The sequence below is a fragment of the Macaca mulatta genome, chromosome 2 (genome assembly GCF_049350105.2).
Source record: "Macaca mulatta isolate MMU2019108-1 chromosome 2, T2T-MMU8v2.0, whole genome shotgun sequence".
Lineage (NCBI taxonomy): Eukaryota > Metazoa > Chordata > Mammalia > Primates > Cercopithecidae > Macaca > Macaca mulatta.
This window is the reverse complement of record NC_133407.1, coordinates 109,728,712-109,741,400: the sequence shown is the minus strand read 5'-3', so window position 1 is coordinate 109,741,400 and position 12,689 is coordinate 109,728,712. Positions and strand designations below refer to the sequence as shown.

Here is a 12,689-nt window from a genome sequence, read left to right as displayed (position 1 = left end):
CAACAACCCTACTCTTAGAGGTATCATCTGTAAATACAAACTATTCTGGCAATTTGTCTCAGGAAAAGAGTGAATTTTAAAAATTATTTAAAAGAAAATACAAAAATACAATTATCTCTCTCTTTGCATACACCACACACACACTAAGGAAGAAAACAGCTACTTATAAAATACTTTGGCAGTTTTATGTGCTATTATCTAAATGTACACTGAAAGAGCGAGAATATAATGAATTATGTTAGAAGGTTTTTTTATTAGATGCATATTTTCTTTCAAGCAACTTGTAACTTTCATATACACAAGAATATGCAAATACTAAGATGTCAGAATGTCTTTGACTTGGCCCAGAGGGTAGGGTCCTATACTACTCTTATACTTTCCACAACTTAAGAGCAAAAGGAAAGACATTTCCCTTCATTGCTTCCTGCTGACAGCCACAATGCTCACTGTTCATATTCAGAAGCTGAGAAAGTCAGTAGCGCCTCTTATTATTCTGACACCTTCATTCCCTGAGTGGTTCTCACCACTTTCTATTCCCTCACCTTATCTATATACTATGATGGTTTTAACCATCCCCGAAATTCAAAACAATCTCAAGTATGTGCACAATCATAAGAGAAGCAACAGAAAACAACCTCTCTCTCTCCCTTTGAAATGAATATACCAAAACACTAAGGGGTGTATTCATTTCAAAGGGAGAGAGAGAGGTTTCTTCTGTTGCTTCTGGTTTGTCTGGAGAAGGCATCTGGAATGAGTACCTAAGGGCCCCGCACCCAACCCCTTCAGCCTGAAATACGGAGGCTGGTAAATTGTACTTTTTGCGAGTTTTAAGGCTCAAGGCAGCTTGTTTCCAAATGAATATGTCCCTTCCCCCCTTTGCCTGTTGACGGTTAAATGCAGAAAATGATACCTACACTGGTGTGCACTGGGCAGGCAGCATCTTAGTTTTTCAGGCTTCCCTCACCTCTATGGGACCTCTTTGCTCAATGCTTTGCTCAATGCTATCCCTGAATGAGTAACTAAGAGTTTGATGCTTGTTGAATGTGTAGTATGTGCTAAATGCTGCCTGTGGTTGCCTCATAGAATCCTCCCAACAACCCATGAAATGACTACTAGGTAATCAATCCTCACCTAGATCTCATGTGTGAGCTGAAGTATGTTCCTAGTCCTCACACCTCATGTATTCTTAAATCTAGTCTCCTCCTGGAGACCCGTCAGTATTTGAGCTGGGATGGGAAGGAACTCTCTGAAGTCAGAAGCATTCAGTGAAAGACAGCCTGGAGTCTGGGTGAGACTGTGTTCAAACTCTGCAAACCAGACCCGTCCTTTTACACCAATCCCTCTTCTTCTTGACCTAAACCTCCTCCTCCTCCTTCTGTGCTTGATGTCTTTTCAAGGGCTTCTCCAATCTGCTTGAAGGCTAGGGCTTCTCCCTGAATCTTCTCTGCCCCTCAGCTTCAACCCAAATCCACCCCAGTTCTGCTGACTCCATATCCTCATATGCTGCACAAATACCTCCCTCCTTCCCATCCTCAAGCCTTGAGCTTAGCGGAGGCCATCCTCACCCTGACCTGAAGGCTGTTGCTGGTCTCCTTGCCCTAAATGCTCATCCTTCCTCACCCTCCTTTGGCCACAGAATAAATCTTCTGCAACACCAACCAGGATCTCCCTGCTCAGCTCATGACTTAGATAGAGCAATGCCATCAAGGTTCTTCACGACCTAGCCTTGTCCTTCTTCCCCAGGTCTTCCCAACCAGCTCTGTCTCCTTCTACATCCAAGCTTGCCCATGCAGTGCTTGCAGTGAGGCTTCTGTCTCTGCCAGCAATAGATGATCCAACTCAAATTCCTTCTTATTTAAGAGGCTTCCCCAGCTCTCCCAGGCCACAAGACTCTCGCCTGGTTCTAAAAGTCAGTGAAACTTATTAAGCATACCTTGGAGGGGAAATCACACATGAAAGGTGTCATTTCTTAACTAATCATATCCATGTCTTTTCTCCCCACAGCAAGACAAAGACCTGTTTTAAACACATTTACAACCCATATGTTGCCTTGTACAAGGTAAAAAGTTGTACATTTCTGAAATAATTTTGGTATTTCTGTTCAGGTCACTAAACTCAAGAATCAGCAATTCTCTGAGGCTTTCTTTTTAATATATATAAGGAACTTTTGGAGAGAAGGGAGAGTTTGTCAATAACTTGATGCATGTGAAGGAGAGATAAAAAGGTTGCTATTTTTCATCAACATATTTTGATTTGGCTTTCTATAATTGATGGGCTTAAAAGATCAAATCTGCTTTAAACAGATGCCAAATAAATGGATGAATCTTAGACCTTCTGTAACAGTAACTTCCTTTTAAAAAAGACCTCTCCCACCCCACCCCCAGCCCAGGCTGTGTATCAACACCAAGTCATGTGCACAACTCTGACTGGGTCACCGGCACACTTGAGTCCGGGTCACAAGCCCACAGATATTTCCTGCTCCCCAGTGGATCGGGTGTAAACTGAACTTGCTCGCTCGGGAGCCTCTTGCTGGAAAATGGAACAGCATTTGCAGAAGCGTTTGGCAATGTGCTTTTGGAAGAAGACTAAGAGGTAGTTTCTGAACTTCTCCCCGACGAAGGCATAGATGATGGGGTTGATGCAGCAGTGTGTCATCCCAAGAGTCTCTGTCACCTGCATGGCTTGGTCCAACCTGTTAGAGCTACTGCAATTATTCAGGCCAAAGAATTCCTGGAAGGTGTTCAGGAGAAGGACAATGTTGTAGGGAGCCCAGAAGAGAAAATAAACAATCATGATGGTGAAGATAAGCCTCACAGCCCTGTGCCTCTTCTTCTCGTTTCGACACCGAAGCAGAGTTTTCAGGATTCCCGAGTAGCAGATGACCATGACAAGCAGCGGCAGGACCAGCCCCAAGATGACCATCTTTAATGTCTGAAAATTCTTCCAGAATTGATACTGACTGTATGGAAAATGAGAGCTGCAGGTGTAATGAAGACCTTCTCTCTGAGATCTGGTAAAGATGATTCCTGGGAGAGAGGCAAACACAGCCACCACCCAAGTGATCACACTTGTCACCACCCCAAAGGTGACTGTCCTGGCTTTTAAAGCAAACACAGCATGGACGATAGCCAGGTACCTATCGATTGTCAGGAGGATGATGAAGAAGATTCCAGAGAAGAAGCCTATAAAATAGAGCCCTGTCAAGAGTTGACACATTGTATTTCCAAAGTCCCACTGGGCAGCAGCATAGTGAGCCCAGAAGGGGACAGTAAGAAGGAAAAGCAGGTCAGAGATGGCCAGGTTGAGCAGGTAGATGTCAGTCATGCTTTTCAGCCTTTTGCAGTTTATCAGGATGAGGACGACCAGTATGTTGCCCACAAAACCAAAGATGAACACCAGTGAGTAGAGCGGAGGCAGGAGGCGGGCTGCGATTTGTTTCACATTGATTTTTTGGCAGGGTTCCGATGTATAATAATCGATGTCATAGGTTGGACTTGACACTTGATAGTCCATCTTGTTCCACCCTGTGAATAAGTAGAAAGTGATCTTTTATAAAGCCCTAGAAAGTATTTAGTGGCCCACCATGAATGCAAACAGTTTTATACATCAATAGGTTTTTAATTCCATACATAGATGTCTACATTGAATGAACTCCCTTTTTGGCCAAACAATGAAGTTTTGTAGTGAAGGGAAGGTTTGCTGCTAGCTTCCCGCTCACTAGATGGAGAGCTTGGCTCTGTTGGGGGAATTCATGAAAGCACCATCTCACCAAATAAAATCTTGTGCTCTATAGCACCACAGAGTGAATGAAGCTTTGATAACAATTTTAAGAAACTGGGTCAAGCATGGTGCAGCTCAGCCTTTTTGTTGTTGCTGTTGTCGTTGTTTTGAGACAGGGTCTCACTCTGTCGCTCAGGCTGGAGTGCAGTGGCTCGATCATGGTTCACTGAAGCCTGGACCTCCCAGGCTCAAGCAATCCTCTCACCTCACCTTTCCAAGTGGCTGGGGACTACAGGTGCCACCACACCTGTAACAGCTAATTTTGTTTATTTTTATTGTTATTTATTATTTATTTATTTATTTATTTGAGACGGAGTCTTGCTCTTTTGCCCAGGCTGGAGTGCAGTGGCGCGATCTCAACTCACTGCAAGCTCCTCCTCCTGGGTTCACGCCATTCTTCTGCCTCAGCCTCCTGAGTAGCTGGGACTACAGGCACCCATCACCACACCTGGCTAATTTTGTTTTTGTATTTTTAGTAGAGATGGGGTTTCACCGTGTTAGCCAGGATGGTCTCCATCTCCTGACCCTGTGATCTGCCTGCCTCGGCCTCCCAAAGTGCTGGGATTACAGGCGTAAGCCACCACGCCTGGCCTAATTTTGTTTATTTTTATAGAGACAAGATCACACTATGTTGCCCAGGCTGGTCTCGAACTCCTGGGCTCAAGCAATCCTCCTGCCTCAGCCTCCTAGAATGCTGGGATTGCAAACATGAGCCACCATGCCCGGCTGCAACTCCGTCTTAAGATGTTTATTGATGCTGCCATTCTCTGGAGTTAGTCCACAAAGAGCATGCACTATGAGCAAGTCAGTAATAATTAAGAGACCTCGAGGGCACATACTGGATGCCAATCACTGTCTAAGAGTCATACCCATTCTTTCATTTAATCCTCAGGGCAACCTTATAAGGCAGGAAATATTTTTCATATTTTGCAGACAAGGACTTTGAAGCATACAGAGGGCGAGTAACTTGCTCAAAGCCACCCAGCTGGGAAGCAACTGATTTTGAATGCAGGAAGCCTGCACTCTTAACTACCATGCTACCCTCCCTCTCACTCCTGGAAAAGAGAATTAAAAGGCAAGACCATCAGATGTTCGGTGCTGTGATACAGTCAGAGTGAAATGGCCAGACGCTCAAGTCCCCCGAGAAGCTCATAGACGCCAACAGAGAATTGTAAAATCCTCACACTTTCTGTGAAGTTTGTGTTTATAGTTTCTGAGTTGCCACAATTAAGAGTTTTCATACACACCCAAGAAATAATAAAATAAAAAAAATGTTTCGTCTGCCACCACAGATGAATGTCATGCATTCTGGGTAGTTTAGTCTTATAACCAGCTGGCTTGCCTAGTCTATTTAAGTTCAGCTGCTCTAGCTGAGAATTTTCTCTTATTAAACCCTGCGAGTCTCAAATTCCCTGCATCTTAGATTAGGCAGCTGGGAGAAGCCTCTAGAAAAGCTCACTTTTAATTTAGAGCCATAAAGAATTACATATTAACTGTGCCATGCAACTGATATATTAGAGGAAAATTTTATCTGACGTTTGTAATTTGATATTAATTTGGACCATTTTTAGGCTTCCCTCTTGTCTGGAGGAAAAAGGAAAAAGAGAACCAGACTTAGACACAACTTCTTGTGGGCACATATTCAGAAGGCATTTCACTGGAGAGGGTTTAGTTCTCCTTAGCAGAAGATAAGATTTCAAGATTTCAGCTAAGACTCATCTCTCTGCAAATCTTTCTTTTGAGAGGTAAGGACTGTTAGTTATTAAAATACTATTGCTCCCTTTAAAGTCTTTCACTCACAATCATGTTTTGTATCTTTGATGTTATAATAATCTGAAACTCATTCTAAACTCTGACCCTTTCCTCATCTTAAAGATTATATTTTAAGATAATTGTATGAGCACTTTGTGTTTGCCAAATGTCTTCTCTGGGTTTCCTGTTAAGGCTTTTACTCATCTCAGAAGCTAACTAATAGGCCAAGCAGCTGAGGTTACTTACCAGGGAGAGTTTCTTGTAGGGGAACGGATGTCTCAGCTCTTCTGGCAGATGAGTTGTGCAAATCAATCATATAGACAGTATAAAAGTAGGAAATGCTGTTTCTTTTGAAGGAGGGCGGAGTTAAATAATTGAGTATTGAAGGCGAAAAGAATCAGAGAACAGTTCTTCTTTTCAAGTTGAGCTTAAAATAGGCTAGAGAGTAGATCTCGGGTCTGAAAGTTTATTCACGGGCTTTCCTCACTGGATTATTTTGTTTTTGTTCTCTGCTCATCCAACTACACAGAATCTGTTAGAAAATATAAAGAATAAAGGATATTAGAGCTAGAAGAACATTTACATTCACCTAGTCAAAAGCCTACGTTTGAGTAAAAGAAATTACTACCAAGAAGCAAATGATTTGTACAAGATCACAGGGCTTTTCAACAGTAAAGCTAAAAAGGTAAGAAAATTCTGATTATCTTAAGAGTTGCCATCAATTGAAGCCAACTTAAACCAACTTTAAATGTAGAGGGGGATCCTGGACTTCATGTTAACCCTGTGCCCCCTTTTTCCCCACTCTCCCCGTATCCCCTATCCCACTCCCCATACACATGAACTCACCACCCAATATTACTCCGTAAATGAAAACAACCTGTTGTCTAAAGAGTTTTAACTATAGGCGGGTGGGTGAGCTAACCAGGTTTCCCATCTTTATCTGGACTCAGGATCTTAGTGGGGATTTTCACTGTTCACTATTTTGTGGCCCTTCAGACCAGTAAGCATTTATGAGGACTCACACTATGCCAGGTACATAGGTGGCAGGATTCTTCACCCCAGATACAATCTATCCGGAGCTATGAGAAATTTTCCACATGACAGAAGTATATGGTCAAGTTCAGGTTCTTTATGACAATATTATGTACAGTCATATCAAGCTCTCTTGGTGGTTGGTGACGTCTGAAAATCTCAAGTATTGTCAGCAGATCTTGGGAGACAGCAGAGAGCTACTCCTGAGCCACAAGATGCCCTTCTGGGCTTCCGTGACCAAATAAAAAGCTTTGGCTTGTGATCTCTAAGAAGGCAAAGGAGACCCCAAACAGCAAAATTATATGCCCCCAAACCTACAGAGGCAGCCTAACCCAGGGGTTAAGCCAGAGGCCTCTGTAGTCAGACTGCCAAGCTTGAAACCTGTCTTACCCTCAGCTTTCTCATCTGGGTGTTGGGCTGAATGACAGTAGTCATTTCATGGGTTGTTGGGAGGATTCTATGAGGCATCCACAGCCAGCATCTAGCACATACTATACACTCAGTAAACATCAAACTCTTAGTTACTCTTTCAGTAATCCTTTGTCAGAGAGAGTTTATTTGATTACACCCTAGTAAAATTGTTTCACTGGAGTCTCTGTCTATAGCAGATTAGTTTCAGCAAACTAGAAGCTGAAAAGGTGAAGCTCATTGCTGGTGCTTGGAGAATAGAAAGAAATGACTGCTTGGGAAAAGCCAGAAAAGTACAGAAATAGCCCCGCGATCAAGACACCCCACCCCCGCCCCACATAGGGACATATGTCTCTGTTACAACAGAGCTCAGTAACTGGTAATCATAACAAGGACAGTGAATCATCAAGAAAATGTTCAAGTTCATCCCATATGTGCAATTCAAAAGGCATTGATTAAGAACTGTAGTCATGCTGCTGGGTTTAACCTCCAGCGTCATTACTACTACTTGGCTTTGACCAAATTATTGAAGCTCTCTGCCTTAGTTTTCTTAACTGTAGAGTGGAGGTTTTTAAAAAACCCAAATACAAACTTACTCAATACGCCTGCGGTGGAGATGGAATGACACAAGTGTAGAGGCTTTCAGGCACCCGCCCTCAGGGGGCTGTTTAAGCAGGGAAATATAGTGTGCTTTTGAAAGAGTTCAAAAATAGGTAACAAATAAATTAATACAAAATTTTATAGAAAATAGATAACATAAATACGACTTTGGTTTTTAGAAAGATAGCCTTGTATTTACTGGTAATCTGCTTGTGCAGAACTGCTGGAGGCTGCCGGACCAACACTGTATTTCTGTTTGTGACAATTGCTGGTTCTTACTTTCACCATGCAGAGCTGAGGCTTTGCCATGTTCTGCGTGTTTGTCATTAGGGTGGTGGAGGATGTGAAGACATGCTCACCCCCAGAGGGCAATGTGGGCTAGCAGAGCAGGCTCGGAGTCACACAGACTGTGCTGCTGACTTACTGTGTGACCTTGGCAAGATACTTCCACTGCCCAAGCTTCCATTTCCTCATCTGTTAAATGACATGCTAGACCTGGGGCAGCTTCCACCCTAAATACTACATGACTCCATGGACAAGTTGGTTTGAAAAATATATACTAGATGGGAAACAAGGTGAGGATTCATAGCCCGAAACAAGGAAGCACAGCTTTGCAGTATGTGTTACTCCACTTTTGGGTTTCTGGTCCAGAGATGTGTTCTAGTAATCACTCAGGACAGGGGAGTTCAGCCCAAGGATTCACAAGAAAGTGGGGACCCATGGGAAATTCTTCAGCATTTAAATAAAATGTTCTGGATACAATAATGGCAACAAGCCAGCAGCTTATCACGCTGTGATTTAGTTGCTTGGTGTCTGCTACTCTTTCTACTTTGTCCTTCTCAGTTTGCATGGCTCTTGTTCTCTTTTTATTATTAAATATGTTCAGACTCCCCATGGGAAATGAATTTTTGATCAGTTTGTCACTCTAGACTCCATGCCCATATTGGAGGGTGTTTCGTGCCATCCCTCCTTTTTGGGGCCTTTTTGTCTTTAAGCAGCTGCTCCATGTCTAGTCGCTGTACCTATGTTCCAAGCGTTGCTTTGCTTTCTTCTTGCCCACACCATTTCTGGACCATATTTTCAGACCATCATCAACAGGATGGGGAGAATGTTAATTATTCACTGCGGGTGCAAGGGCCAACTACACAAGCACAGTGAGCAGGAACCCTGCCATACAGCAGCTGTTGTGAAAATCCCTGGGGCCTGAGTTGACTCCTGGTCAATATCAGTCAACAGTGAGATGGGCTATGAAAAGAGCAAATGAATCTTTTATTTTTAAAAACAAATGTCTAGGCCGGGTGCGGTGGCTCATGCCTGTAATTCCAGCACTTTTGGAAGCCAAGGCAGGTGGATAACTTGAGGTCAGAAGTTTGAGACCAACATGGCCAACATGGTGAAACCCCATCTCTACTAAAAATATACAAAATTAGCTGGGCGTGGTGGTGCGCCCCTATAGCCCCTATAGTCAGGAGGCTAAAGTGGGAGAATCTCTTGAACCCAGGAGACAGAAGTTGCAGTGAACCAAGATCGGGCCATTGCACTCCAGCCTGGGCGACAGCAAGGCTCTGTTTCAAAACAAAACCAAACAAACAAACAAAATGTCTAATTACAAAACCAACACAAGCTCATTGTATTAAATTGGGAAAAGCAGAAAAAAGGAAAAAATTAGGTACATTCTCACAATATCAAAACAATGTCTTTTAAGACATGATGTTTCAATTCTGACTTTTCCCATGAACTTTTTGATTAATTGTTCTCATGCATATAGCATTCTGTAGGTGGCTCTTTTTTTTGGCTAAAGATTATAGTGTAGACATTTTCCTATATTATTAAACAATTCTTTATAAGTATAGTTCTTTATTATTTTTACTGAGGAAGGACACACTGATCCTAGTGCAGCTTGGCGAGTTTTGATATGCATACATGCATGTAACTACCACTCCTGATGAAGATGATAAAAGATATCCCTATCACTTCAGAGGGTGCCTTTTGCTCCACCCAGAGGTAAGGGCCACTCTGTCTTTATAGAGATTAAATGAGCCTGTCTTTAACTTCTATAAATTCTTTAACTTCTTCTATAAGAAGACAGATACTGTCTTCTTTCCCATCTGGCTTCATTCATTCAACAAAATACCCTTAATTATATTTAACAGAGTTCTGTCATTAGACAGTCGGGCTCTTCCCATTGTTCAGTCATGTGAGCAGTGACACACTGATTGTCACCATCAGTGCTCTGACATCCCTGTCAAGAAGGACACTCTTCCTGCTCCCAGAGCCACCTTTACCAAGAGAGCCAGAGTCCCCATGATCCTCACAGAAATAGGAAGAATCCAGTGCCACACTTTGTTATCCACGTGCCTCAGCAATGACGCTTGGGTCCTGTGACACCCACCAGGGGACAGCCTCTTTACCTTCTGCCTCAGACACCTATCATCGTGGGTGGGTTGGGAACTCACCATGCTGTTGTCTCCATCCCTGCCTCTGTCCTCTAGACCTTTCCCAGGGTAACTCACTTCCCAGGCCATGGACCACATCCCCCATGGGGATTTATGCAGTTCATCAAACCAGGTGGACACGTGCAGGCTGTCTACCTCATGGATTCATCAGATAGGCTCAAACCTGGTGGGAGCCCCTTAGCTCAGCTGAGAAGTCTTCTGTATGCATTTAGGGGATTTCTTTCAGATCAGTGTCTAGGCATGAGGCTAGTGCAATGTAGGTGCAGTAACAGATGTCTAAGCTAACAGTTCAACAATACAATAGACTCACTGTGATCTTAAGTGAGTCAGATCACACCTGGAGCTCTATACTCAGCTCTGCACATAACACGAGATTATGTAGGACTTTTCTGGTTGTCCCAGAACTAGCAACTATGGCCTAAGGCTGAAGGCAAAGAAGTGTTATGTACTCACAGATCCAAAGAAAACCACTGACACTTGGGCTCAGACACCTCTCCCAGGGCTTACTAGAAGAAGACAGCACCAGCCCTGTATCCACACCCATCACATCAACTCCTCTCACCCCAGTCTGTATACAGAGGCAATTAGGATAACGAGTGGACTGTAGAAGTGGGTAGGATTGGTGGGGAAGAGAGTGAGGACCCCTCTCCTCAAAACCAAGGAAAGGGGCTCTGAAGAAACCATATGAAGAATGGGGACTTGCAAAAGGAGAGGCCAGCATGGGTGGGGCCCCCACTGGGCAGCAGACAAGATGAGCAGGGGGAGTGGGGATTGGAGAGAGGTGATAGGGGTAGAGATAGGGTGTGGAAGTGAGGCTGCAAGGATCAAGAGTGCCCCTGGGTCAAGTGGCTGCCACAGGAGGGAACTGGGCAGGAACTGTCACATTGGGTCCTACTTTCTGGGTGAGACGAGCCTGGCGCCCAGAAAATGGTGGGTTGGAAGAAGTCAAATCAAAGAGAGATTTTGCATGTCTAGATCCATATGGAGCCCCCACCATCTCTAGGCCCTTGGATGTGACCACACAGTGTGCCTGCCACTCTGGGGCATCTTGGCCAAAACAGAGTGGACTGTGGCAGTGACCAGTTAGATAAAGAGGTTCAGGCACACCTTGGTGAGATTGTGAGTTCAGTTTCAGACTACCACAATAAAGCAAATATCACAAAAATAACTTTTTTGGTTTCTCAGTGCGTATAAAAGTTGTGTTTACCCTATACTGTAGTCTATTAAGTATACAATAGTATTATGTCAAAAAAAGCAATGTGCGTACCTTAATTAAAAATATCGCGGTGGCTCAAGCCTGTAATCCCAGCACTTTGGGAGGCCGAGACGGGCGGATCACAAGGTCAGGAGATCGAGACCATCCTCGCTAACACGGTGAAACCCCGTCTCTACTAAAAAATGCAAAAAAACTAGCCGGGCGGGTTGGCGGGCGCCTGTAGTCCCAGCTACTCGGGAGGCTGAGGTAGGAGAATGGCGTAAACCTGGGAGGCGGAGCTTGCAGTGAGCTGAGATCCGGCCACTGCACCCCAGCCTGGGCGACAGAGCAAGACTCCGTCTCAAAAAAAAAAAAAAAAAAAAAAAATTTTAGTGCTAAAAATGCTAACCTTCATCTGAGCCTTCAGCAAGTCATAGCGTTTTTGCTGAAGAGGATGGAGCTCTTGTTTTGATGTTGATGACTACTTACTGATCAGAGTGGTGGTTGCTAAAGCTGGGGGTGGCTGTGGCAATTTCTTAAAATAAGATGACAATGCAGTTTGCCACATTGGTCGACTCTTCCCTTCACAAAAGATTTCTCCATACCATGTGATGCTATTTGATAGCATTTTACCCAGTTCTTTCAAAATTGGAGTCAATGCTCTCAAACCCTGCCACTGCTTTATTAACTAAATTTATGTAATATTCTAAATCAATTGTCATTTTAACCACGTTCACAGCATCTTCACCAGGAGGAGATTCCATCTCAAGGGACCATTTTCACTGCTCATCTGTGAGAAGCAACTCTTCTTCTGTTCAAGTTTGATCATGAGAGTGCGGCAATTCAGTCACAACTTCACGCTCCACTTCTAGTTCTAGTTCTCTTGCTGTTTCCACCACATCTACAGCGACTTCCTCCACTGAAGATGTGAACCCCTGAAAGTCACCTATGGGGGCTGGAATCAATGCCTTTCACACTCCTGTTAATGTTGGTATTTTGACCTCCTCCCATGAATTACAAATGTTCCTAATGGCATCTAGAATAATGACTACTTTCCAGAAGCTTTTCAATTTGCTTTGCTCAGATCCATCAATGGAATCACTATCAATGGCAGCTATATAAACTCTAAAAGGCTATGTGTGTGTGTGTGTGTATATATATATATAGAGAGAGAGAGCTATTTCTTAATAGCCTTATGAAATATATTTATTAATAAGACTTGAAATCTTGGTCCATGGACTGCAGAATGGATGTTTGTGTTAGCAGGCATGAAAGCAACATGAATATTCTCGTACATCTCCAACACAGCTCTTGAGTGACATGGTGCAGAGCAGTAATATTTTGAAAGGAGTATTTTTTTCTGAGCAATAGTTCTCAATAGGGGGCTTAAAATATTCAGTAAACTATGCTGTAAACAGATATGTGATCATCCAGTCTTTATTGTTCCATTTATGGATCACAGGTAG

General features: G+C 43.4%; 1 protein-coding gene and 1 long non-coding RNA gene across 7 annotated transcripts; one reads left to right on the top strand and one right to left on the bottom strand.

Annotated features, from left to right (window-relative positions):
* Window positions 1–233: 233 nt before the first annotated feature.
* On the bottom strand, window positions 234–6,716 carry CCR5 (C-C motif chemokine receptor 5). 6 transcript variants are annotated; one of them, XR_013413436.1, is made up of 3 exons: window positions 5,779–5,923; window positions 722–3,524; window positions 234–641 (listed from the first exon to the last, which is right to left on the bottom strand). XR_013413436.1 is itself a non-coding variant. In XM_077991017.1 (3 exons), the coding sequence occupies exons 2-3, from the start codon at window positions 5,846–5,848 to the stop codon at window positions 2,455–2,457; spliced, it is 1,140 nt and encodes a 379-aa protein (XP_077847143.1). In that variant the 5' UTR covers window positions 5,849–6,064; window positions 6,555–6,716; the 3' UTR covers window positions 234–2,454.
* LOC106996934 (uncharacterized) lies at window positions 5,417–12,359 on the top strand. Its single transcript, XR_001443031.3, has 3 exons — window positions 5,417–5,525; window positions 6,062–6,217; window positions 11,963–12,359. It is a non-coding gene; the product is annotated as an uncharacterized LOC106996934 (long non-coding RNA).
* The last annotated feature ends 330 nt before the right edge of the window (window positions 12,360–12,689 follow it).